A 26,360-nucleotide genomic window follows, 5' to 3' on the forward strand; every position below is an offset into this window, starting at 1 on the left:
CTAAAAACTTTCTGCGATATATTCGCAACAACAAAAACAAACAAAACAAAAAAAAATAAAACAAAAGTTTAACCACCTTCACACCACAGAATCAAGCAATCAAGTTACACAAATTTTTAAACACCTCACCCGACACAGCGTCTCAAGTACGATTGCGCGAATTGGTAAATATAACTCCGCACGACCACGCAACTCGAAACACAAGTACGCAAACACGGTTGCGTGAAACGTGGCTCGCAATCGTGAAATTTACAAGACTTGCTCGACCTGTAGATTCTTGTGACACAGCGTCTCAAGTACGATAGCTCCGCACGACCACGCAACTCGAAACACAAGTACGCAAACACGGTTGCGTGAAACGTGGCTCGCAATCGTGAAATTTACAAGACTTGCTCGACCTGTAGATTCTTGTAATAGTAAATGTAGAAGAAGAAACTAAGAAACACGTCAAGTGAAATGATTGGTTAACTTAAGAATGTTTTGTTAATTTTTTTGAGATTTGAGATTATTTTCTGGATCTACGACATGGTTGTGTAAAATATACGTACTTTTTAACTTTAATACTCACAATTAAGTATTATTAAAATGCGTTTAGTTGCCATAGGACTGTTTGTGGTACTTCCGGTGAGTATTGAGAAACTTTAGGAGAATTTACCTTTTAGTATACAAATAACATTTTTTTCGTTTTTTAGTCACTTGTATTGTCGGAGTTTTCTACAGAAGATTGTTGGGCTCTTGGATTTCACAAAGCAAACTTACTGTGTTCATCATGTGATCAATTAGTCAAATTTCAATTAGATGAACTTGTGTGAGTATTAATTTATTAGGTATATTTTTTATATTGTCTACAGGTCTACACAATCAAATACCAAATAAGTTTCAACAATTAGTTTAATGAACCAAAAGTGGTTGCTGAAAACCATTAAGTTCATACACTGCATGTGAAGAAAATATTGGCAAATCGCAGTTTGGGTGCTATTACAAGAGGTTTTGGTACAAGGAGGTGTTATTTTCTTCTTTCTTAATGTTTCCGTGTTTGTTACGTGTTGTGTCCATGGTATTTTACACACTCTTTGATAACACCCACATCTCGAAACTGGCACATCTTTTCTCAATTGCGTTCGTAATTGTCCAGGTTTCAACTTCATATCAGAAGAAGTAGAATCTTAATACTTTAGTTCTATTCCCAATTTTTCATTGCATAATACTGTATTTATCTTATTGAAAGTGCTTATGGCCATCTCAATGTGTTATTCCTCTTCTTCGTTTAGCTCACATCCCAAGTACCTAATTGTATCAGTATTTTCTCTAAAGGTTTTTCTTTAACCTAGATTGTTTCATCTTCGATCTTGATTTTACTGACAGTCATAATTTTTGAAGTTATACTTCTTTAGGCGCGGTTGGGAGTGAATTTTTATTATTCTGCGCACATGCGCACACAGATAGTAAGGACTTTGTTGCTAAATCTTTTAAGTTATGTATGTATCAGTCCAAAAAGGACAAATGCCAGATGAATGGAGAAGCAGTATATTAGCACCTGTCTACAAAAACAAGGGAGACACAACAATGTACAAACTACAGGGCTATAAAACTACTGTCCAACAGGGATCTCGTGAATGGGCGGAGCTTGTACTACGCAGACTGAGAAAACTTTAGGGCAGAGAAAGATGGAGTATATTGGAAGATTTATGCTTGAGTTCATGCTGGAGAATCATTAAAATTTTTACAATGTTGTCAATATGTAGATGATCACAGTAATATTAGGTATTTTTAGTACAATACTATCTAAAGAAATGATATTGTTCCGAAGCTATTTACTTGTGGTATCTTATGAAATTTACTATTTTATTTGGGAATAAGCCACAATTTAAGTTTGAAATTAAATTTATTTGACTTTTCGACTTTCACTTCGGAAATTGTTATCAAAATACAAAACAATAAACTAAACAAATTTTGTTTTGGTTGCTTTATCTGACTCACTCATATTGAAAATTCAGACATATATTATGCCTACATTTTAAACTGGATGATTTTAATGATATTGTCAATATTTATGATAGGAAAATATAAATACATAGTAAATTGCTAAAGAAAAGAGATTTTGAAATAATTTAATGATTAAAAGAATAAGGGAAAAATTTTTGGTTAGGTATGATATACAGTGTGAAAAAGCTCTACATAACGTGACATGTTTTAAAGATACACTCCCCGGCAAAAAATTCCGGCACTCAAAATTTTTGATTAGGTTTGACAAATTATATTTATTTATTAACGGGCCTTGCCCACTTTTAGTACAATAATTTACAGTTTAAAAACCTCAATAGAATTAGTCAAATAATAAAATCTTAATATAAAAACAATCTAAAAACAGTCAAAGTGCTTAGAAAAATAAAGTTAAAGTTAAAATAATAAAACAATACAACATTGATATAATATAAAACTGACAGGTACAAATACAATACATCACAATATATCACATAGAAAAATTTATATCACAATTTGCTTTAACAGGCTCACAAATTTACTATAGCTTTCATTAAAAAAATCTAAACTATCAGCATAACAGTTAGCCATTCGTGACACTCTAGGTGTATAAGAATTTAGGCCAACATTGGTTCTCCTAAATGGCTGATAAAATACGTTAACTGATCTGGTGTTTTTAATGGAACTGAAAACAACATTGTGGACATCAATGAAGGACAGTCAATCATGCTATTAATGAGTTTAAAAAATATTTTGAGATCTGCCTGATCCCTCCTCACTTTCAAAGTAGGCAGGGAAAATGTATCTTGTAATAATGCAAAATCATATGAAAATTCATTTAAACGAGGTATATTGGATTTATATGCTAGGTACCTAAGGAATTTTCTCTGCACCTGCTCAATTCTGTGAATGTGTGAAGTATAATGGGGGTTCCAGACTGAAGAACAATATTCCAATAAAGGCCTGACGAGACTACAGTACAGCACTCTAATAGCATTAATACTCCTAAAGTCATGTGTGCTTCGCTTAATGAATCCAAGCATTCTAAGTGCTCTAGAAACTATGATGTCAATGTGATTGACAAAAGAGAGTGTGGAGTCCATTGTGACCCCAAGGTCCCTAATTAATGAGACTTGGGAGAATGGTTTTCCTTTAATACTACAGTAGAACCCGGCAAATCCGAACCAACGGAAAGTGAAAAAAAATTTTAAAAATTCAAAATAAAAATTTAAAAACATGTTTATTATGTGAGAAAATAATTACGTAAGATGCTAGCTACAGTATTAAACACTGGAACAGTAATGGGTGAATAAAAGCGTCGAGTTAGACTAAACACAATCAATAAAGGAATGTGCATAATACACATTTTCCATGGTATACTATGAACGAAAACATTGAAAAAGATAAGAAACATGAGAAACATAGTGTAATCAATATCCAGATTACAAATTAAATGAATCATTTACATGGCCGAATTCCCATGTCCCAAGACGAAACAAAACTACTGGCGTTAGCGATTTAATATTTCAGTGATCTAAATATTTTTCAGCTTTAGAATATTGGAGGCATAAACGTGCGGATAGACTTTCATAAAGGGATCGGTGGCAGTCCAAATCTTTTAAAAATCATCTTCGTTAGCTTCTTAGACTAACTTTCGGATAATCCGAACTTTTCGGAATCCGAACAGGCTGTCCCCCCAATTAGTACGGATTTGCGGGGTTCTACTGTATATTCAAAATTAATTTTATTAAGTTTCTTAGTAAAAGTTATGGAGTTGCACTCAGTGATGTTTAGATCCATGGCATTGATCTCACACCACTCATCCAATCTGGCCAGATCTGATTGAAGTTTAAGACAGTCCTCTTTGGAGGATATTTTGAGGTAGCATTTCAGGTCATCTGCAAAACACAAGAATTCAGCAAATCTAAAACAGTCTGAAATATCGTTGACAAATAATAAGGGTCCCAGGTGGGACCCTTGCGGTACTCCAGAGGGGTTGGGAATATTTTTAGACATGTAATTATTTACCTTTACAGTTTGACATCTTTCAGTTAGATAACTGGCTAGCCATGGATTCAAGGTTAAGGTTAAGTACAAGTAAACATTACAAAAATGAGCTCTACAGAAAAATTTTGTTTTTTCTGCAAAAAAAAGGTAGTTCATGCTGTAATGTGCAGTATTTGTAAGGGAAATTATTTTCACGAGAGTTGTGCAGAAAAATCTGGAGCAATGAAAGGAAATACAATCAAATGTGGTCAATGTGCAAAAAGTGAGGTTAAGTCGGATGAAGTCGATTTTTCTTCAAACAAATCAAAGGAAATCTCAGAGTTTCAAAAGTTATTTCAGAAAATGGAAGAATCTATGGAATTCCTGAGCAGCAAATTTGATACTCTTACAGTGGAAAATCAAAATGCATTACGGGAATTGCGAGATATGAAAAGAGAAAATATCCAATTAAAAACCAAAGTTAGCCAGCTGGAAAAAAGAATCTGTGACCTAGAAATCAAAGAATTTTCCTGTAACCTAGAGATTCACGGAACTCAAATCAAAAATGAAGATCCCAAAGAAGTTCTAATGGAAATTGCTAATGATCTTTTATCATGTAATTTTAATAGTCAAGATGTGTCAGACTGCTTCAAACAAGAAACCAAAAATGGAGCAATAATTGTTGCAAAGATGAGATCACGTGATATAAAAACTAAGTTTATCAAAGCACGAAAAAATCGTAAAATGGAATCTAATATGCTGAGTTGCAACAAAAACAAAGAGAATACCTCAAAGATCTATATAAACGAGCAGCTCACCTTTACAAACAGAAACTTGTTTAACATTGCATACAAATTAAAAAAGGAAAGGAAATACAAATACTGTTGGACAAAAAATGGTAGGGTATATGTAAAAAAATCTGATGATTCTGAGCCAATTTACATTCACAATGAGGATATTATCAAAACTCTTTAATATTATTTGTGTGAACATTATAGTAAAATGGAAAATACGTTAGTAAAATGGATAATGATTGTAAATTGCAAATAAAATTTAAACTGGATAAAGTACAGTGTGATAATAGTACTGAGTTTAACATACTCTACCTGAATGCTCAGTCTTTGAGAAATAAGATATTGAACTTTGAAACGTTAGTTGTTAAGTTAAATATGCCAGATTTAATTGTAGTGGCCGAACATTGGCTGAGAGTGGGTGAAGAAACATATTTTAATGTGAATGGTTATAGTTCAGTTTTTGTTTGTAGGGATAAAGAAGGTGGTGGTGTAGGGTTATTTGTTAAAAGCTGTTACGAGTACTCAGAAGTCTACAGATATAATAAAAAGTGTTCAATGTTATTTTTACAGATCGATAGAAGTATTATAGTGGGTGGAGTATATCGACCTCAAGATTTCTACTGCAATGAACTTTTTGATGCACTGGATACAGCACTAAACATATTTGTGAATAAAAAAATTCCAGTTTGGATACTAGGTGACTTTAACATAGACCTTATTCAAGAGAGTATCCCACAAAAATTAGTTTGTCAAACAATTGTGTCCAACGGTTTTAGTATATTAAATAAAACTAACCCTACCAGAATCACCAATCATTCGGCTACATGTATTGATTATGTGATGACAAACACTTTAAACTTTGATGCAACGTTATATATAGTAGATGAAGGTTTCGGTGATCATCAACTGCAGCTATTAAAGGTAAAAAACACATCATTTATAACCACTGACAAGTATTATACAGTAACAACTTTAAACAAACTGAAATTCAAAAATGAAATATACAGCTTGCAAAATCAGATTTGGAATGAACCTGATTCTTTATGTGATGAAATATTACGTGTTTATTTAAATAATCTTAATACAAAAACAATTAAAAATCGATTTCGACAAAAAAGTGCACCATGGTTTAATGTCACATTACATAACCTTGTTTTAAAAAGAGATTTTCATTATAGAAGGCATAGACAATTCCCTAATAGTAAGTTCTTACAAGATGTTTATAAGTCCGTGCAAAATGAACTACTGAAAGCAGTAGGCAAAGCAAAAAAAGACTATTTCACGAATAAATTATCCGATGCACAAGGCAATAGTAAAAAATTATGGGCAACTATCAATCACCTTATTCATAATGCCGAAAATACAAAAAAAAACAATAACAATACATGAACTACACTATCAGAACTCGATATATAATAAATCTGAGGAGCTATCAAACCAATTAAACAAATATTTTTCACAAGTAGGAAAATCTCTGTCAAAAAACATAACACCTTCAACAAGCACTCCAATAAATGTATCACCAAAAGAATATATATTTGAATGGCAACAAGTCTTAGAAATTAATGTTCAAGAGGTTGTAAGAAAACTAAAAAAAGGCAAATCTCCTGGCTGGGATGGCTTTGGTGTTGATATTATCAGGGAGTTTGAAGAGGAGCTTCTACCGATTATAACTAAATTAGTTAACCTTTCTCTTGTCACTGGAACAATCCCGAGCTCTATGAAAATGGCAATAGTGATACCACTTTATAAGGGAGGAGACTCAAAACAGCCAGGAAGTTATCGGCCAATATCTCTCTTAACAGCTATGTCAAAGATATTAGAATCATGTGTAAATCTTCAAATCGTAAACTTCTTGAATACAACTGGTGCCTGGTTTAATCGACAATATGGTTTCAGACATAATTCCAGCACAGTGTCAGCAGCTACCGATTTGATTACAGATATATATAGTAACTTAGACAAAGGATTAAGCTGTGTATTTGTATCACTAGATTTACAAAAAGCTTTTGATACAGTTAACCATGAGTTACTTATCTCAGTGCTTGAACAATATGGTATAACTGGTATGTCCTTAGTATGGCTCAGGGATTATTTGACTGGCAGAATACAAAAAGTGCTCTGTAATAATGTACTTAGTACAGCAGAAGACATCACATGTGGAGTTCCTCAAGGGTCTATATTGGGACCAACATTGTTCCTTATTTATATAAACTCCATCTCCAATCTGCCTTTAAAATCAACGCTATTTTTATATGCTGATGATACGGGACTCTTGTATGCTGACAAAGATCCCAAAAAGCTAGAATATGTTGTAGAAAAAGATCTGACAGATATAGATGACTGGCTCAGATACCACAAGCTCTCACTCAATATGAATAAATGTAGTTACACAATAATTTCAAATATTGAAGAACACAGAGAGCTACAGTTAAATTTTGGAAAATTCAAATTCGTTAAAAAAAATGTTACCAAATACCTTGGCTTACACATAGATAATCGACTAACATGGGAACAGCATATATTGAACACGTGTCAAAAAATAGCTCCAGCAGTGGGTATGCTTGGAAGAATTGCTAAATTTATAAGTATCCCACAGCGTAAAATGATCTATCACTCTTTAATAAATTCACATTTGTCATATCTAACTATTGTTTGGGGTAATACAAATCAAAAACAGCTACATCCTCTCATGGTGTTACAGAACAAGGCTGTGAAATATATATTTCAACTGTCAAGACTTCATCCAACTGACGACCTGTACTATCAGAGAGGAATTCTAAACATTGAGTCGCTATACATTTTACAAGTTTGTATATTCATTCATCAAATTAAGCTTTCTCAAACACGTACAAATATTACTCTAAGACGTATAGAAGATGTGCATGACCATAATACCAGACAGGGAGGTAGTTTTCAAACCGTAAGAATGCGAACTACTGGTGCACAAAGAAGTATATACTCAAGTGGTCTGATTCTGTATAATAAGTTACCCACAAAGATCAAAGACTGCAGGCTAGAAAGATTTAAAACTGAATTAAAAGAGTTACTTCTTACTAACTACTACAACAGATAGCTTTAATTGAATATAATTCTATAACAATTTAATAATAAATAATAATTTAATCATTTACTTTAATACAATTTCTTTAATGAATCTATATAGGAAAACTTAACCTTCAGTGTAAAGTAGTCTAAAAAGTTTTATGTTATGTAATCTGTTACCATTATATTTATGTTTATTATGTTACCACAAAACCAGCATAGCTACGGCTCTTGGTTTTTTAATGTATTTTTTTTTTGTATATTGTTATTACGTATTTTAATAAATGGAATAAAAAAAAAAAAAAAAAAAGCCATTCCAATAATGTTCCCTGAATACCAACAGTTTCTAGTTTGTTGAGCAAGATTTTGTGGTTTACCCTGTCGAATGCCTTGGAAAAGTCTGTGTAGATCGCGTGAACCTCCCCACCCCCATCCAAGACATCCGACAGATAGTTAGTAAAAGTAATTAAATTTAATTCTGCAGATTTTTTGCTAAGAAACCCAAACTGCTCTTCTATTACTGACAAACTTAATTTTGATCTTAAATAAGCTGCTACTATTTTCTCGAATAATTTTGGAATGGAATTAAGACTGCATACTGGTCTATAGTTGGATATATCAGCTCTGTTACATTTATTGTTACTCCGATTTTCAATATTCTTGTATCAGTTTGTAGGTACATGTATTGACATCATTTATTATTATACCGGCAACAAAAAATTTTTGCTCAGATAACATTATACGGGGATGAATGGAAGCGTTGTATTTTCTTTAAACTTTAAAAAATTCTGTGAAAAATTGTAGGGCTATTTTTGTTTCATAATCCTTTCGTATTATCTCGGAGGCATCCCTAAGATTTTGCTTTTTTTTCATTATCCGAACATCTCTTTTTTTGTAAAAGCTGTAAATAAAAACTATGAAACAAAAAGATTAAGACTATGACTATGAAAAAGACTATGAAACAAAATCAGCTTTTCAATTTTTCCACAGAATTTTTTAAAGTTAGGAGAAAATACAACATTTCTGTTCACCCCCATTTAATGCCATCTAAGTAGAAAATGCAATACAATATTTAATATTTAAATAAGGTAATAATCATTCATTCATTATATTCACGGTTACACATTCGACAAAATTATTTTCTAATAAAATTATTTTTTCAATTTAACTGTGGCCAATTTCTCAATCAAAATAGTTAAGGATCTTTAGAAGAAGAAATCAATAGAAGAGAAGAGAAAACGCTACAATAATTGTATCTCACAATGAAAAAAAAATTATATGCAAAAAAGAAATACATTTGATTTTTATTAATATATGTATTAGGTCTGGATCCCGCGTATGAAAAAAAAGTTGATTAATAGCAAGCTGAAAATTTGTTAATAGCTTAAGGGTGTCTAGTCGGATAAGCTTTGATATATGAGAACACTGGAACAAGGGCAGTTTTAATTGTGGAACAGGTTAAAAATTTGGAACGGTCAGACCACGAAAACGGCAGATTTATTTTGTCCGACAGAATAGACTTAAACTCTCCGAACAGAGATTAAACTCTCATGCAAAAATCAGACTGCTATTTATCACCTGTCATAATTCCTGTCATTTGACATATTCTACATGTTCCACTCATTAAAACGCCCATTTGGTGATAAATAGCAGTCTGATTTTTGCATGAGAGTTTAATCTCTGTTCGGAGAGTTTAAGTCTGTTGTGTCGGACAAAATACATGTGCCGTTTTCGTGGTCTGACCGTTCCAAATTTTTAACCTGTTCCACAATTAAAACTTCCCCTGTTCCAGTGTTCTCATATATCAAAGTTTGTCCGACTAGACACCCTTAATCTATTAACAGATTTTCAGCTTGCTATTAATCAACTTTTTTTTGGTACGCGGGATCCGGACCTATATATAATATATTACAATTTATCTAGTTATCTTTACAGTTTTTAATTTTATCAGAGTTCTGAAAAGAACTTTTGCATAAAACGAGTACAACTAAAATGAAAAGAAATAATGCAACACTGTCAAAATGGCTAAACCCCCACTTTCCACCCAGTTTTATGCGCGGTGACAACTTTATTTCACGAGATCCCTGTCGTACTGTACTTAGCCACACCGTGAAAATATGGGAGAGAGTAATTGATAGACGGATGTGTGAAGAAACCGAAATATCCAATAATCAATTTGGCTTTATGCAGGGCAGATCAACAACAGATGCAATTTTCAGTGTAAGGCAACTGATGGAAAAATACAGGAATAAAGAGACCAACGCTCATATGGTATTCATTGATCTTGAGAAAGCATATGATAGAGTTCCTCGAGAGATTCTGTGGTGGGCACTCAATAAGAAAGGAGTCCCTGGCGAATATGTAAAGATTGTGAGAGATATGTATGAGGGAGTATGTAGGAACGACTAGTGTTAGGACAGATGTGGGAGATTCTGATAAATTTCAAGTGAAAGTAGAATTGCACCAAGACTCGGTGCTTAGTCCTTATTTTTTATTCTCATTAGTTTTGGACCAAACAGCGAAACTACAGGGTAGCATTCCATGGTGCCTAATGTATGCTGATGATGTAGTGTTAGTAGGAAATAGTGAAAGAGACTTAGAACAAAAACTTAAACAGTGGAGACAAGCTCTGGAGGAAAAAAGTTTAAAACTTAGTAGGACAAAAACAGAGTATTTGGAATGTTAATTTAAAGATGGAGTTACTACAAATAAAATGGTATCTTTGGATGGTGAATGATTAAAGCAATAGTTTTAAATACCTAGGATCGGTATTACAGAGTAATGGAGAGATAGATGGAGATCCATGCAGTAGAATTAGGGCTGGATGGATGAAGTGGAAAGAAGTGAGTGGTGTGTTGTGTGACAGAAAAATTCCAATGAAGGGAAATTTCTATAAAACAGCCATAAGACCGGCTATGATGTACGGAACTGAATGTTGGGCAGTGAAAAAGAAAGAGGAACAACGAATGCATGTGGCGGAAATGAGAATGCTCAGATGGATGATTGGAGTGACAAAGAAGGATAAAATTAGAAATGAGTATATTAGGGGAAGTTTAGGTGTGGCACCAAATGATGCCAAAATGAGAGAGCATAGGTTAAGATGGTTTGGTCATGTTCAACGTCGAGACGTTAATCACCCAATATGAAGAATAGCTGAAGTGCAGATTCCTGGAAGGAGTAGGAGAGGAAGACCAAAGAAGACCTGGGGGAGACGATAAGGCAGGACATGTTGGTAAAGGGGATTAACATTGATATGACCCAAGATAGAATTGTGTGGAGAAATGCAATTAGTGAAGCCGACCCCGCATAGGGATAAGGCAAAGAGAATGATGATGATGTATCAGTCCAAAAAGGGTGTGAAAAAAATATATTAGTGTTTTTAGTAAATATATTTATTATAATTTTTGTGTCTTTAGATTTGTCTACCTCGGGAATAAGATAGTAAGTAATATTTAAAGTATTTGTATACTTCACTTGATCTATTTGACACTATGTCTGGCAATCTTGTAATCCGTAAAAGCAAAGGAAGTATAGCTCAGTGGTAGAGCGTTCGACTGGAGATCGAGAAGTCCATGGTTCGAATCCGTGTGTTTTCTATTTATTTTTTATTTTTGGTGTTGTTTTAATAAACATTTTTGGAAAGTAGTAAGTAAAAATTAGTTTAATCTTTAAATAAAATACAAATAACCTGTTGAAAGTATATTTATTTCGTTGATATCATATAATAGAAGTGTAACTTCTTACGTGCATACAAAGTACACACACATTCTTTTTTTGTGTTTAGAACCATTCCATACCTCTTGTAATACTGTGTTGTTGTGCAAGGAGTATTGTATCATCTGCGTATCTGAGATTATTCACTTGTGTTCTGTAAATTGATATGCCTTCATTTATGTCTTCTAGTGCCTCTTTAAACATCTCTTCGGAGAACATATAAAAAGTAGAGGGGTAGTACATGTCCATGTCATCATACTCATCTTCTTATAGGTATCTCTTTAAATTTTTGTTTGTCTACTCGCATTATGACTTTCAGTATAAATTTGTAATGATCCTGACATCCTGATCATCTATTTCTGTGTTCTGTAGTATGTTTGAGAGCCTTCTGTCTTATATTTTGTCGAGGGCTTTCGCAAAGTCAAACAGAATAACTACATCACAGTTATAAATACAATTGCGTTAACCATGTTTAACTAATTGACAAATTATTTAATGGATTTACTGTTGATTGAGACTGGATAATTGACTATGGTCCAAGCAAAAAAAAAATATCACAGTTGACATTTTGACACCATTCTATGAGTGTTTGTATAGTAACTATTGCCTCTCTAATGCCAAAGCCTTTTCTAAATCCCAGTTAGTTTTCTGTTATTCTATTATACTGAATTCGCTCTGCCGAGATTCACTTTGACACATTCGGAATAGGAAACATACAACACAAAAATTCCTATCTGACACTATTAACTGCTCAAATCAACTTAATCTTTCATTAAAAAAACAAGAATTATTAGAAATAGTAGGAGTGTATACTAATCTCATAAAATTTTGTGGAGTTTATTTCTACAAAATATTTTTATTTTGTACAATAAATAATTTTCTCATTTGTTATTAATACATTATAATGGTGTAAATAAATAATTATTGATTGGCGTAAGGTTTATGTTATTTATGTCTGTTTACTATTAATAATATTGGCTAAGAGCAGGTATGTTTGGTTGTGTAGTAATTTCCGTCACGTCTAGCAACTGAACTTCTCAAAAAAGTAATTAGTAACGTCACTAGACAGTTGTGTGTCTCAGAAAAGCGAATCGACTTTACCTAGTTTTTTTTGTAGACCCATTCATGTATCACTCACAAGAAGACTTAAAACATGGTTCATCAAGCTGATTGTTCTCTATTTTTCATATTCACAATTGAGTTGGGTTTTTTTGGGTACTGGGATGTACTGATATTAGCCATTCTTTTGGAATTTTCCCTGTATAGTAAACGTCATTGAATAATTGAGCCGCTCAGAGGAAAAGTGGTATAACTGCATATAACTTAACTTTTGATAAATGAAAGATTTTGCATGTTAATGAACAAAACAATCTCAGTAATACTTAATGAGCCAGTTGTGAGAGATTCTTGACAAGAATTTGTTGAAATTTATATGGGATGCTGAATTGCAATGATTTATTTCATTGTTCTTTTATAATTATAAGAATACCATTTCACCAACAAATGTTTGTGAGGTATACCACTTTTCCTCTGAGCGGCTCAATTGTACTAGTTTATCAGTGTGGTTCTCTACCACCAGAAAATAGAAAGATTATTTGGTATCAGTATAAAATTTAAATAGATCTGCTACTTCTTCTTCTTCTTTTTTTATAGACATGACTGTCTGTTTTTTCAATGTGCCTCTAGTAAGTTGTCGTTCCATCGTTTTCGTGGTTTTCTTATTGGGGAACCGTCTCTCGCTGTCCTGACTACCCTATTTGTTGTCATTCGGCTTATGTGGTCATTCCATTCTATTCTTCTGTTTCTTACCCAGCTATTAATGTTATCCACCTTGCATCTCCGTCTTATATCTGTACTTCTAGTTCTGTCCCATAGAGTCTTACCATCAATTTTTCGAAGGGTTTTCATCTCCGCTGTTTCGAGCAATCTTTTTGTCCTCTCTGTGTCAGGTCGTGTTTCTGCCGCGTATGTCATTATTGGTCTGATGACTGTTTTGTAAATTCTGCCTTTCATTTCTTTTCCGATATTTTTATTTCTCCATATTGTGTCATTCAGGCAACCTGCGGCTCTTTTTGCTCTATTCACTTGATCTTCCACTTCTGTTTCGAGCCTTCCGTAGCTAGATAGTGATGCCTAGATATTTAAACTCCATCACTTGTTCTATTATCTGACCTTCCAGCTCCAATTTACATCTTATTAGATCTGCTGTTATAACCATGCATTTTGTCTTTTTTGAGGAAATTAACATGTTCAATTTTCTGGCGATTATGTTGAATTGGTGCAGCATACGTTGTAAATCATCTTCACTTTGAGAGATTAGTATTGCATCGTCCGCATAGCAGATTATTTTAAGTTGTTTTTCTCCCATTTGGTATCCTTTTTTAGTTCTTACTTTTTTTATTATTTCGTCCATGATCAGGTTGAACAATAAAGGACTCAAGGAATCCCCTGTTTTATCTTATCCCATTGCCGGCTTCAATTGGGTCAGTTAGTTCATCTTTCACTTTTACTTTTATTGTGTTGTTCTGGTAGATGTTTTCTATCGTTTTAATTATTCCCAGAGATACCTCTCTCGAGTATAACAAGTGGATAACGTCCTTTAATGTGACCCTGTCAAATGCTTTCTTAAGGTCCACGAAACATAAATATGCCGGTTTGTTGTATTCCAACGATTTCTCTTGAACTTGCCTCATTATAAATATAGCGTCAGTGCATGACCTTCCCGACCTAAAACCTTGTTGTTCTTCTGCTAATGTTATAATCTGCTACTTAGACGATAATATGTTGGCATATTGGATCAACCTATGCCTGAACAGTACAGCAACTGATGAGGACAGTTCTGTATTTTTTTACTAAAATGCAACTTATGTAGCTGTAAATAAGGAACTTGGATAATAAGGAAATAAAAACCTTGATGTCTTACTACAGTTTTAATACAGAAGTTTTAATTTAATATTTTTTTATTTTTTTTAGAAATCATTGTAAAGAATGCTGTCACCCAGATGAAGTTAATTCATCAGAAAAAGTTTATTATAAAGCGGTTCTAGAAGTTTGTACTTGCAAATTTGGTGCATATCCACAAATCCAAGCCTTTATCAAAAGTGATAGACCTGATAAATTCCCCAACTTACAAATTAAATACCTCAGAGGACTCGATCCCATCATAAAACTGTATGATAAGGATGGACATCTGCAAGAAACAGTTGCTATTGAAAAATGGAACACAGACTCCGTAGAAGAATTTTTATCTACACATTTGATAAAATTAGATGATGATGATTATTTAAGAACAAATATGGTGTAATATATAATTTTTAATCTGTATTTTTGTTGTACGTCTATTTAATTTTTATTCATTTAGTTTTCCTGTTTAGAATGTATCTTCTAAAAATGTTGTCAGAGCTATATTGATAACTACCTTTCCAAATTGCTTTAATTTGTCCACGAATATCATGGTAATAAGAGTTGTGCTTTGGTTACACCTACAAGTATTATGCTATTACTCAAGACATGTCTAAAACTGCCTTCGACAACACCATAATATGGTGTTGAAAGGATATATTTTTGCTCCAAAAAACTATAATCTTTTAAATTTGCTGCAGGCTCACCCAATAGAGGATTTTTGGCCTTTACTGTTTAGGAAGGTTTAATAACATGAAGGCTAGGAAGCCCAAAATAAAGAACAATAATTAAGATGGCGAATGTTCAAAAAATGAGAGAAATTGATCTGAATTCATGCAATATTTTAAAATAAACATACTCCGTTTTTAAACTAGGAGGATTAATTCAAATTTACCGCGCCGTAATGCTTGTTTGTAATTGGTCTAACGTATGGCTTTACTTGACTGCTACGAAATTTTGACACCGTATTTCATAGGTTAAGTTATATTGGCGATTTTTTGTATTGTCTGAGTTGTTTCTTGCAGTTTTAGATTTTTAGTCTGCTTTTATACAAAAACAGTTATTTTTAGAACTCTTTAGCGACGTATTAGTATAATATTTATGGATTACCGTCGAAGGCTGATATGATCAACCAAAAAAGATGTATTTGGTGACATTATTGGGTGTGAATCTGTCGTTTGAGTTTACTCCTACTGGTTTAAAAACAGTACATATAACAAAAATAATTTCTAAAACTAACTGAAGTGACTACTCTTACGTGACTCATTATGAATTAAAAAAGAAGAACTAGTCACGTCACTTATTTGTCACTGTCAGTCTGTCACTTTTTGACAGTGACAACAGCCAACAACATCACTATTTTATTAAACTGACATGTGTTTAATTTATCAATAAAAAGTATTTACAAAAAGGAAAATGACTTACTTAAAATCATGGGAAGAGTTCGAAAAGGCTGCCGAAAAATTATATCTCCAATCACCATCAAAAGTTAGATATACAATGAAATATGCCCATTCAAAAAACCATCTAATACTTAAAATGACTGATGATGTAGTTGTAAGTTGAGTTAATAAGGTCTTTTTTACATTTACTTAATTTACAAATATTTTAGTGCCTGCAGTTCAAGACGGAAATCGCTCAAGATGTCAGAAAAGTAGATAAGTTTGTAAATAACTTGCTAAGGCATATGGTATCCAAGGAACATTAGTCTAAAGCTTATGATTAGGAAAAAATTAAATTAAATGGTTCATACAAAATGTATATATTCACTGTCTGTGAAATCGCATAAAAATTTATTATTTTCTGGGTTGTTTTAGGTTTTTACAAGAATCACTAAAATTTTATTTTTGGTTATCAAAAATGTTCAAAACGAAGTGTTCTACTTTGCCCTTCACTTTGTGTAGTTATGTGATTTCAATTTAAACAGTTCATATATTGTGACAATGTGTTAATATTAAGATTGTTCCCATGTATAACACATGATTTTTATAATAAATATTTTTCAACTTGTTAAGATTAGCTATTATATTATTGGGTTTCCTAAACGGCCACATGTATACCTAGAGTTTATGTCCCATTCTTCTAATTTTTAAGTTTTAAAAGGGAAAAATGAAACCTTACAAATTACTTCTTGATTTTATTAATTGCTCCTAGTACTTCCACTAGCCTGTATAATGGCATTCACTCTTCTGGACATGCTGTTAAAGTTAAATTTCATTCTATGAAGTTGCTTCCCATTCTAAAAGAGCCACTTTAAGCTGACCCAAGGTAAGAAGAACATTTACTCCTATTACTTCTCCCAGTCTGCCACAAACATGCGCTTGTCATGCCATATAGATAATATCGACTTCATTTAAGTGTTCTCTGACAATGAGAACATGCATCAATGTGAAGTTTTCTTTAACACATATTGTGGGACAACATAATTTTGAAGTATCTCATTTACATACTTATCAGCAATCAGAGATTTCCTAGGGATAACATACAATAATTATATCGGCACACATCATAACTGAACCAACTCCAGACTCTTCCGTGACTATCTGGGAAATGTAGACAAAATCTGGTAATATCAGTAAATATCACATTTTTTCTCCAGTTGTTTGCATTCCAATTGCTATGCTCTCTAGCAAAATGTAATCTGTCTACATGTTCCCTGGAAATTTCAGGTCTTCAAGCTTTCTGATTAGCCTCGTTTAACCTTGTATCCATTTGTTCACTACTATTTACATTTTTGACATGTTGAACTTCTGTTTCTAACCTCTATATGAGTTGAATGATGATGTCTTAGTACTGAAAATAGTATAAAACAGTTATCCAAATGAATAGTTATTCTCTGGGTCCTTTTCTAGAACATCTAGAGTCAACTTCTCTCTATGAAACGAGCAAAGACATGTTGCACTGTTACAGTGCAACTGTTACAATTTGTCGGCTTAGGGACACACAAACCTAACTACATTTCGGGTAAGGGCGAACTTCCTATGATATTATCATATGAAGTTCGCCCTTACCTGAAATGTAGTTAGGTTTGTGTGTCACTAAGCCGACGAATTGCCCTCCTAAGCAAGAAGGCAGTATCTCCAATTTTAAAATTTTTGAGTCTGCTCTTTTATATGGGTTCTTATTGTTTGTCCGCTATAACTTTTCCCATTCGTCATGATTCATTTTCAAACAAATTAAGTCAAAACATAAAGTGAAACGTACACTGATGTGTGTAGTATACAGTATACAAAATGTATATACACATCGACGTTCGTTTCACTTTATATTTTGACTTAATTTGTTTGAAAATGAATCATAAATCATAACGCATGTGAAAAGTTATAGCGGGCATACAATATACAATTATTAATATACCTAACAAGTTAGAAAGCAGTAAGCATTAACTACTTGGTATTAAAATTGCAGAAACTCAACTTGTTGTTAGGAATTCCTCAGTTAAAGGGCAGTAAGTACCTTATACTAGTAAACTTACATTTGTTGAGATACTGCCTTCTTGCTTAGGACGGCAGTGTACTGCGTGAAACGATGTATCTGTTACCTATGTAAGGTAACTTCTTCCGCCCTGAACAATGGCAACAAATTCTGCACTCAAAGGCCATTTTGAAATTATTTTTACTGTTACCTTTAATATCATTTCGTTGATACTATGCTGTTTTTAAACCAGGAGTAATTCAAATTTATCGTGCCATAATGCTCGTTTGTAATTGGTCCAACCTCCAGCAAATTTACTGCATCTGTCTTTTTAGTTTACTCCTCCTGGTTTAAAAACAAAGCATAAGTATGCTAAATGGGACTTGCATTATATTTTAAGATTAATAGATATCAAATGTTTACCAATTCTTCAGAATACATATCTCAGAATTCATAGGCGTAACCAGGGGGGTATTGGTAGTATTGTTACCCCCCCCCCCATCTACTTTGAGCTCTATATGCTTAACACCATTATGTGTCATTGACAAATCAAGCCATTTTGTTGTAACCCTCCCCTTAGGATCGTCCTGGTTACACCGTTATCAGAATTTACTGAGCTACAGAGACCGCATACGTTTGACATAAACTAAACAAGGCTTGTGGTTCTTAACAAATCCACAAATACCTGGCTCTTGTGATGTGCCTTGAGGAAAATTGATGTCCCTGGATTAAGTGATTGGGAGTTAATGGGTCAAGGACAATAAGAACAAAATTAAGAATTTAGACAAATATATTTTTTGAAAAATTCGTACATATATTACACGTATAATAAAAAAGTACAACAAATTACACAAAATTGTCTAACAAAACATAGGAAAGTTACCAAAATAATAATTTTCAATAACGTGGGAATATTATTATAGGAATTAAAAGATTTGACAAACAATTGGACCAGCAATAAAATTACATTTGAATACTATTTAACTCCTTATAATAAACCATAAACAAGAGTAACATATATATGTATTTAAATTTAAACTTATTTCAACTTGCAATATTGAGACTATAATACAGTTTGATTTTGTGAAATTCCCAAAGGTAAAAAATATTTAAATTACTCATTTTATTATATAATATCAAATTTATTTTTGACAATTCATCATAGTCGGAAGATATTCAAATTACTACACGACTTTTTTACATCTTGTTTTGAGGGTTTAAAATAAGAAATACTATTCTCTACTGATGGTTTTGTGCTATGAAAAAAACAAACTCATACCTGCTTTACATGTGTCAATGTTCTCGTGAGTATGATATTAACAAGCCTGAAGAAGATTGGGATACAAATAAATTATATAAGTTTTATAATTAAATACTGTATGTAAATGAGGAGCAAGTTTGATTTACGGTTACAATAGCGTTGTGTAGGGTGGAGAAGAATGATTACGATTATTAGAGAATTAGGTTTAGATGATTAATTATTGTTAGATTGCCATATTGGCCACTTTGTATATCAGTCAATAAACTGTATTAGTGGTTGTTAACATGATGTTCTTCCATCTTTCTTTCTATGGACTCTATAGCAGTATAGACCTTTCATCTAATGAAAATGATAATTACCTACAACTTGGATTAAAGAACAGAAAATTGGCTTACTTCGGCCACATTATGTGTAATAATAAATACATACTGACTTCTACAGTTGATTCTAAAGACAAGATTGAGGGGAAAAGAGGCTCTTACGTTAGGTGCTTAGGATAAGTCAACTGATCTATTTGTGAATGTGGTCGCCAACATCACAGGAAGATAGGCAGCTTAGAAGAATAATTTCCATAAGAGAACTAAAACTAATTTTTGATATAAATCTATACCCTAAACTAAAGGAAACTATATAAAATAGAATAAATATCCTCCCTAGGGACATTTTTTTAGTTCATATTTATCACAAAATGCTTATTTGCAATCAGATCTTATATCAGTCTAATGGTATCTAACCAATTTTGGGATTGGGTTAAAGCTTATGTAATATGAACAATCTACAATGAAGTATAGATGGACTTATGTGGGGACTTAGTACCCTTTCAGACTAAGACACCGGTGTTCAATTGCAGCAAAACATTGGTGAGCCACTAAAATCGCCAGACACTCAAAAGTGGCTCGTCTGTAATCGTTCATTTAAAACAATGCTTTGCTGCCGGTGGCGTACACCGGTGTCAGACACCAGTGTCTTAGTCTGAAAGGGTACTTAGATGGGGATATATTAAATAGTGTTTTTTCTTGTTTTCTTAGAGCCAGTAAGGAAACCTTCACATCTAAAAATTTTCGTGCACATCAATTCTAATGCTGAACCCGTCATCAGTTTCTCTGTATATACGCTGCAATTTTGGCTGCATCAATTAGCAATTTATGATGTAAAAATATATTTTGCGGTACATTTAAAAATTTCAAACCATCAGTAGAAACTGAATTAATCTAACAGAGGAGCTCAGTATATGTTACAAACCTTAAAAATGTTCTAATGTATATTATATACACTATTTACAGTTAAATACAACGAACTTGCGTCTAAACAAAATATAATAAATAATTACATAGTATCATTCGATAATATAATGAAATTTTAAGAATTTAACTAAGAAATCTTAGCTTAAAAATCAGCTGTCAACTGAGTTAGCTTATAGTCCAAGAGACAGCGCTGAAAAATTTCTCTGAATTTACTAAAGGTAGGTTATTTCACAGTTGATTACTGTGATTGTGTAGAGAAACATACTGCGGTCGGTCAAGCGAAATGTAGAACAGGTGGTACTGACAGCTTGTCAAAGTTTAATTACCTGCGGAGGTAATTAAATCCATTTACTAAGGCTGAAAATCAGTACACACATTCTAAATTGAATATAAATAAACGTTATTATAGTCGGTGAGCTGTAATGTACACGGTTATTCACTATATTTTGACCCCCTCTAAACTGCTTTATTTACAGAATTAGAAAAAAATGTAAATACAAAACTTATTCAATTTTTAAATTATGATTTTTTGACATATATATCGTACTAGTGACGTTATCCATCTACGCGTGATGACGTAATCGACTCTTTTTTTAAATGAGAATAGGGGTCGTGTGCTAGCTCATTTGAAAGGTTATTCAATTCCCTATTCAGTAATATAAACATTAACATGATTGTTTATACAGGGAGTCCAAAATTTTTTTTAAATTAAATTGTTTAGTTAATAATTCAAAAAAAAATTTTGGACACCCTGTATAAATAATGATCTTAATGTTTATAGTGAATAACCTTTCTTATAATAATGATAATTAATGATGAATAATGATCTTAATTCCTGCATAGTGAATTGAATAACCTTTCAAATGAGCTAGCACACGACCCCTATTCTCATTTAAAAAAATGGTCGATTACGTCATCACGCCCAGATGGATGACGTCACTAGTACGATATATATGTCAAAATATCGCAATTTACAAATCGAATAACTTTTGTATTTTACATTTTTTTCTAATTCTGTAAATAAAGCAGTTAACAGGGGGGTCAAAATATAGTGAATAACCCTGTACACTATCGTACAAAAAAGTTAATGAAAATTCTGAAAATTATGTTCACCAAATTCACCGTCAAAAATACACGATTTTATAATCTGCAAACACTAAAAATAGATCTTAAATCTTTCGGGAGGCCCGAGAGGTAAAATCCTGGAGCTAATTCTGTTAAAGACCTAACATGTTTTCCATTGAAGCACATATTTAATTTGTGGAATGACTACATTTTACTAAAAACGAATAAAAACATATGTGGCAATTACTCACTCAAAAACAGCACTTGCAAACTGTTTATTATCTGACCTTTGCAACTTTTTTTTCTCGCTAGGTAATAAAACCGGGCGGCAGCTAATGAATTTGTCATCCACATAACTTCATGATTATAAAGCCAAACTTTAATAACTTTTATTTATATTCAATTTAGAATGTGTGTACTGGTTTTCAGCATTCTGCATGTAAGCAACTTTGACAAGCTGTCAGTACCACCTGTTCTACGTTTCGCTTGACCGACCGCAGTATGTTTCTCTACACAATCACGGTAATCAACTGTGAAAAAACTAGCTTTAGTAAATTCAGAGAGATTTTTCGGCGCTGCCTCTCCGTCTATTAGGTTCAATATGAGTGGGAGCTTAACCACACTTTCACCATATTATATAAGGTTTGTTCCAACACGACCGAGAACCGTCACGAAACGGTAATGCTCCTACGCAGTAAACAAAATCCGTTCCAACAAAAATATGATCGTCATCGGATCGTCCTTCCCACTGTTCCAACAAGAATTGTGATCTTTCGGTGACGGTTTCGTGATGATCATTTCAGTAATCGGGCAAATGCATAATGTGCTGGTTGGACTGACTTGCGCACTAAGACTTAATTCTTTAAAGTTTTTGAGCCTTTGGTAGACTAAAAGCACACAAGCTGTCACCAATAAAAATGACAAATATATGATTACCGTCATGGGACGATAACTGGGCGATACAATTACGAACATGCGCACAACAAACGGTACAAGTAGTTTCGTGACGGTTTCTGGACCGTCCAAAAGTTCATGTTGGAACAAACCTATAATATATAAGTATATATTACCATAGACCAAGTATACTGGCTGCACGTGCTGACAAGATCTCTTGCGCTTGTTCGATCCGTCCCTCTCTACCATATTGAAACTCCCCACCCTCTCTCTTTTCACCAAAAAGTGTAAAAACACTTGACATAAGACAAGAGATACAGCGAACAACGAAAAAAAGATGCTGTCGTCACTTAGTTCTACAGACTGCTCAGTCTATGCCTTTCACTCGACCTAAGAGGTCTATACAGTCTTTTAGAAACGATCTGGTTTCTACTGGTTGGACTGTCTACAACAGAATTGTCTAAGGTAGGAATTGCCAGCACTATGAAAAATGGACCAAAAACCAGGAGATAAGAGAGCGCATATGAAAAGCTAGACCACTTTCAACCAGATGGAGTCCTTGTTCAAGAGCCATAACCTCTATCTTCGTACATATAAAAAGAATGCTGCAATGCTACTTCTTCGCTGTCCTTTTGTATGTTGAATCCTGGACCTTGAACGGAGGTACCTATGTGCAGAATATTAGAACCATTTTATGTGGCTATTTCAGAGAATACTTAAGATCCCGTAGACTGACCGAGTCACAAATGAGGAGGTCCTCAGAAGAATGGCCTTCTACAACGAAAAATATTTGGAAAGCAAAGTGCAATAAGAACATCCTGGTTACAGAACCTGGTTCAACACAACATCTCTGTGAAGCTTTTCTGCGCAGCTGTAGATAAGATAAAGATTGCCATGATGATCGCCAACATTCGTCACGGATAGGCACATCAAGAAGAAGATGAATTGCTATGTTGATTGACAACCACCAAAGAAGCAGCTGAATGTACGAATAATCATCATCAATACTAGAAATGTACGGACCTCCTAACGAGACTAAAGTAAATTTTACTGATTTTATATCTTTATAGAAGCATAATACTCATTTCTAAAATATTACCAACTCAATACGAACTTTTTCAGTGTATCGATATCAAGTTAGTATGAGCTCCTCTGTTTATTCTAAAACAATATGGTAACGTAACATGAATCTATGAACAAAATAATAAAGAAGAAATGAAATACATATAGTAAAAATACATAAATATACAGAATATTTACGATAAAGATGAAACCAAAGTAGATGTTTTTATTTGTTTTTCAATACGTAATTTAGTTCAAGATATGCTTTATTTTTTTAAAAATATCACAAGGAAAAATTCCTGTACTGGCTGTATACCATAAATCACAAAAAATAAAAACCTTATCTTGTAAAATGTATATTTAAAACCCCTAAAAAGGGCTATATCACAACAAAACGTTTTCGGAATCAATATTCCATCATCAGTGTTATCACCTAAAATAAGTATAACTCACCCAATAAGTAAAACAAACGTGAGGTTAAATTTTGACAAAGGTGAAAAAGTGAATAGATAGTTATACTTACAGGTTTACATGCTTTAAGCCACCAAAATATACGGGTAAAAACCCTTAAGTTGTTTTTGAACAGTTGGGGTTACATTATATTATTTGATTTTAAAGGATGCTAAAATCTGGAAATATTCCAGATCTGTTAAGATCTGGAAATATTTTTAACATCATTTAAAATCAAATAATATAATGTAACCCCAACTGTTCAAAAACAACTTAAGGGGTTTTACCCGTATATTTTGGTGGCTTAAAGCATGTAAACCTGTAAGTATAACTATCTATTCACTTTTTCACCTTTGTCAAAATTTAACCTTACGTTTGTTTTACTTATAGAGTTATACTTATTTTAGGTGATAACACTGATGATGGAATATTGATGCCGAAAACGTTTTGTTGTGATATAGCCCTTTTTAGGGATTTTAAATATACCTTTTACAAGATAAGGTTTTTATTTTTCTTTATTTTTTTATAAGGTTTTCAATTTGGTTCACAGCAAAATTTTAGCATATTAAATAAGACTGAAGTTGTTACAAGAGAAGTATGCATGAACAAACGTCAAACAGACGATAACTAGCGTGCAGCAGTCTCTTTCGAGTAGACCTTTTCATCATGTGACGAGCGCAAGTGCAGCCATGTTGAAACAGCGGCAATTCAATAGTTTCGTACTGTTTTGAATACAACACGATACACTTTTTGATTGCCTGCGAGCAGAAGGACTTGACCACTACGATGTAAGACTGCTAAAATACTTATATAATCAATCAATCAACACAATCAAGTAGCCTCTATCCAAATTGGAGATAGTCGTACTGAAGAACTACCCATCAAACGTGAAGTACGACCAATGAAATGTCAACACGGATGGAATGGGCAAGAAGTGAATTTAATGCCGCCAGGATGAGATAGCGCTAGTCAGGGAAGGAGGGAACATAATCGCAATCTTTCGTAAACAAAAAATTGATAGTGGTAGTCAGGGTTGCCAGCTTGGGGTATTTTTCCATAATTTGAAAGCGTCTAGAGAAATTTTTCTAAGCAGAAATGGTTGGGGAGGGACAATTATGAGATATTTTAAGGGGTCATGGTAAATTAAATTTGCGTATATGTATAACTGTATAATTATACTCTCATATAATCGAATACGATAGGACCTATGAATTATTTCCAGGGCCTTCTGTTGATAAGTAGTATAATTTTGGTTTACTGTTCTCTACATTTGACTACTGATTTATTAAAATGCGGCAAAAATTTAAATTCAAGGGGTTTGAGCTTCAATTTGAGAGATTTTCAGTTTCTAAGTGGGGGATTTATAAAATCACATCGGGTAACTCTGGTGGTATGTTGTAGCAAATTTTCCCTGACAAGATCTGTCTCTCTCTAGGACCTCTCACTTGTATGTTGGCCGCAATCTCGCTTCACTGTTTGAATGGGGCCATTCCATCCGTGTTGACAATTCATTGAGTACGAGCCAACCAGTCTTTTTAATCTATACTCTGCAGAAGTCTTTAGGAAGGCTTTGGATGACAGACAAGAGGGAGTAAGACTAGATGGAGAAGTTTTCAACAATATCAGGTACGCTGATGATACAGCCGTTCTTGCAGAAAATTTAAAAGATCTCGGGATATTAGTAAAGCTAGTCAGTGAAGAAAGTTATCAGAGAGACCTTAAAATTAACATTTCAAAGACGAAGTGGATGGTAGTTGGAAACATTAATAAAGATCAAGTCTGCTTTCTCTTAATGTAGATGATAAATTACACATGTAAACCATTTTAAATACCTTGGCAGCTGGTTAAATGTAAATTGTGACTCTGATAAAGAGATAATAACCAGGATCGAAATATCACGTAAGACTTTTATAACCTAGAAATCGGTTCTATGTAACAGAAACCTGTCAATGCATATTCGCAAGAAAGTCTTGAAATGTGTGGTCCATCCTATTACATATATGGGTGTGAGACATGTTCATTGAAAATGACAATGTTTAACAAATTAGAAGCATTCAAATTGACCATTCCAGGTCTCGTGACTTTGACAGCGTAGCTGAGGGGCAAATATTGTGTTTTCGGTGTTCATTTTGCTATTTTCTCGTTTTGTTATAAAAAATATGTGGTTTTAACTACAAAAATGTCAAATATTGGATATTATGGCACCCTCACAGGGGATGTAAAAACCCGGTATAATCAGTAAATCAGTATTCTTGACCCACAACTCTCGTCGTTCTCTTGACAGCGCATTTAAAACATCTCGATCTTTAAATGCGGCTGGTATCCTAAAAAAAACTCAGTTTATCTCTTTTACCTTTACTGGAACACTTCACAACTGAACAAAACGCCGGTATTTTAATCATATTCTTAAATTAAACAATGGTTTTCTGCAGTAAACGTACTTTGTTTACAAGATGTTTGCCCCTCAGCCGCTGTCAAAAGACGTAACCCAGGAATGGTCTATTGTGGTGTTTTGATTATAATAACCTTACATTTTCATGATTTCAT

General features: G+C 33.3%; 2 protein-coding genes and 1 non-coding gene across 3 annotated transcripts; all 3 read left to right on the plus strand.

The window, feature by feature from the left end:
- The first annotated feature begins 309 nt into the window (after positions 1-309).
- LOC114344361 (selenoprotein F) lies at positions 310-14,846 on the plus strand. The gene is made up of 3 exons (XM_028295201.2): positions 310-624; positions 693-808; positions 14,496-14,846. Exons 1-3 carry the CDS (start codon positions 586-588, stop codon positions 14,824-14,826), a joined length of 486 nt encoding a protein of 161 aa, XP_028151002.1. The 5' UTR covers positions 310-585; the 3' UTR covers positions 14,827-14,846.
- Trnas-gga (transfer RNA serine (anticodon GGA)) lies at positions 11,333-11,404 on the plus strand. Its single transcript has one exon. It is a non-coding gene; the product is annotated as a tRNA-Ser (tRNA).
- Positions 14,847-14,907: 61 nt separating the features above from the next.
- LOC114344373 (signal recognition particle 9 kDa protein) lies at positions 14,908-16,437 on the plus strand. Its single transcript, XM_028295210.2, has 2 exons — positions 14,908-15,980; positions 16,036-16,437. Exons 1-2 carry the CDS (start codon positions 15,840-15,842, stop codon positions 16,129-16,131), a joined length of 237 nt encoding a protein of 78 aa, XP_028151011.1. The 5' UTR covers positions 14,908-15,839; the 3' UTR covers positions 16,132-16,437.
- Positions 16,438-26,360: the final 9,923 nt, after the last annotated feature.

Source organism: Diabrotica virgifera, chromosome 7 (genome assembly GCF_917563875.1).
Source record: "Diabrotica virgifera virgifera chromosome 7, PGI_DIABVI_V3a".
NCBI classification, from domain to species: Eukaryota; Metazoa; Arthropoda; class Insecta; order Coleoptera; family Chrysomelidae; genus Diabrotica; species Diabrotica virgifera.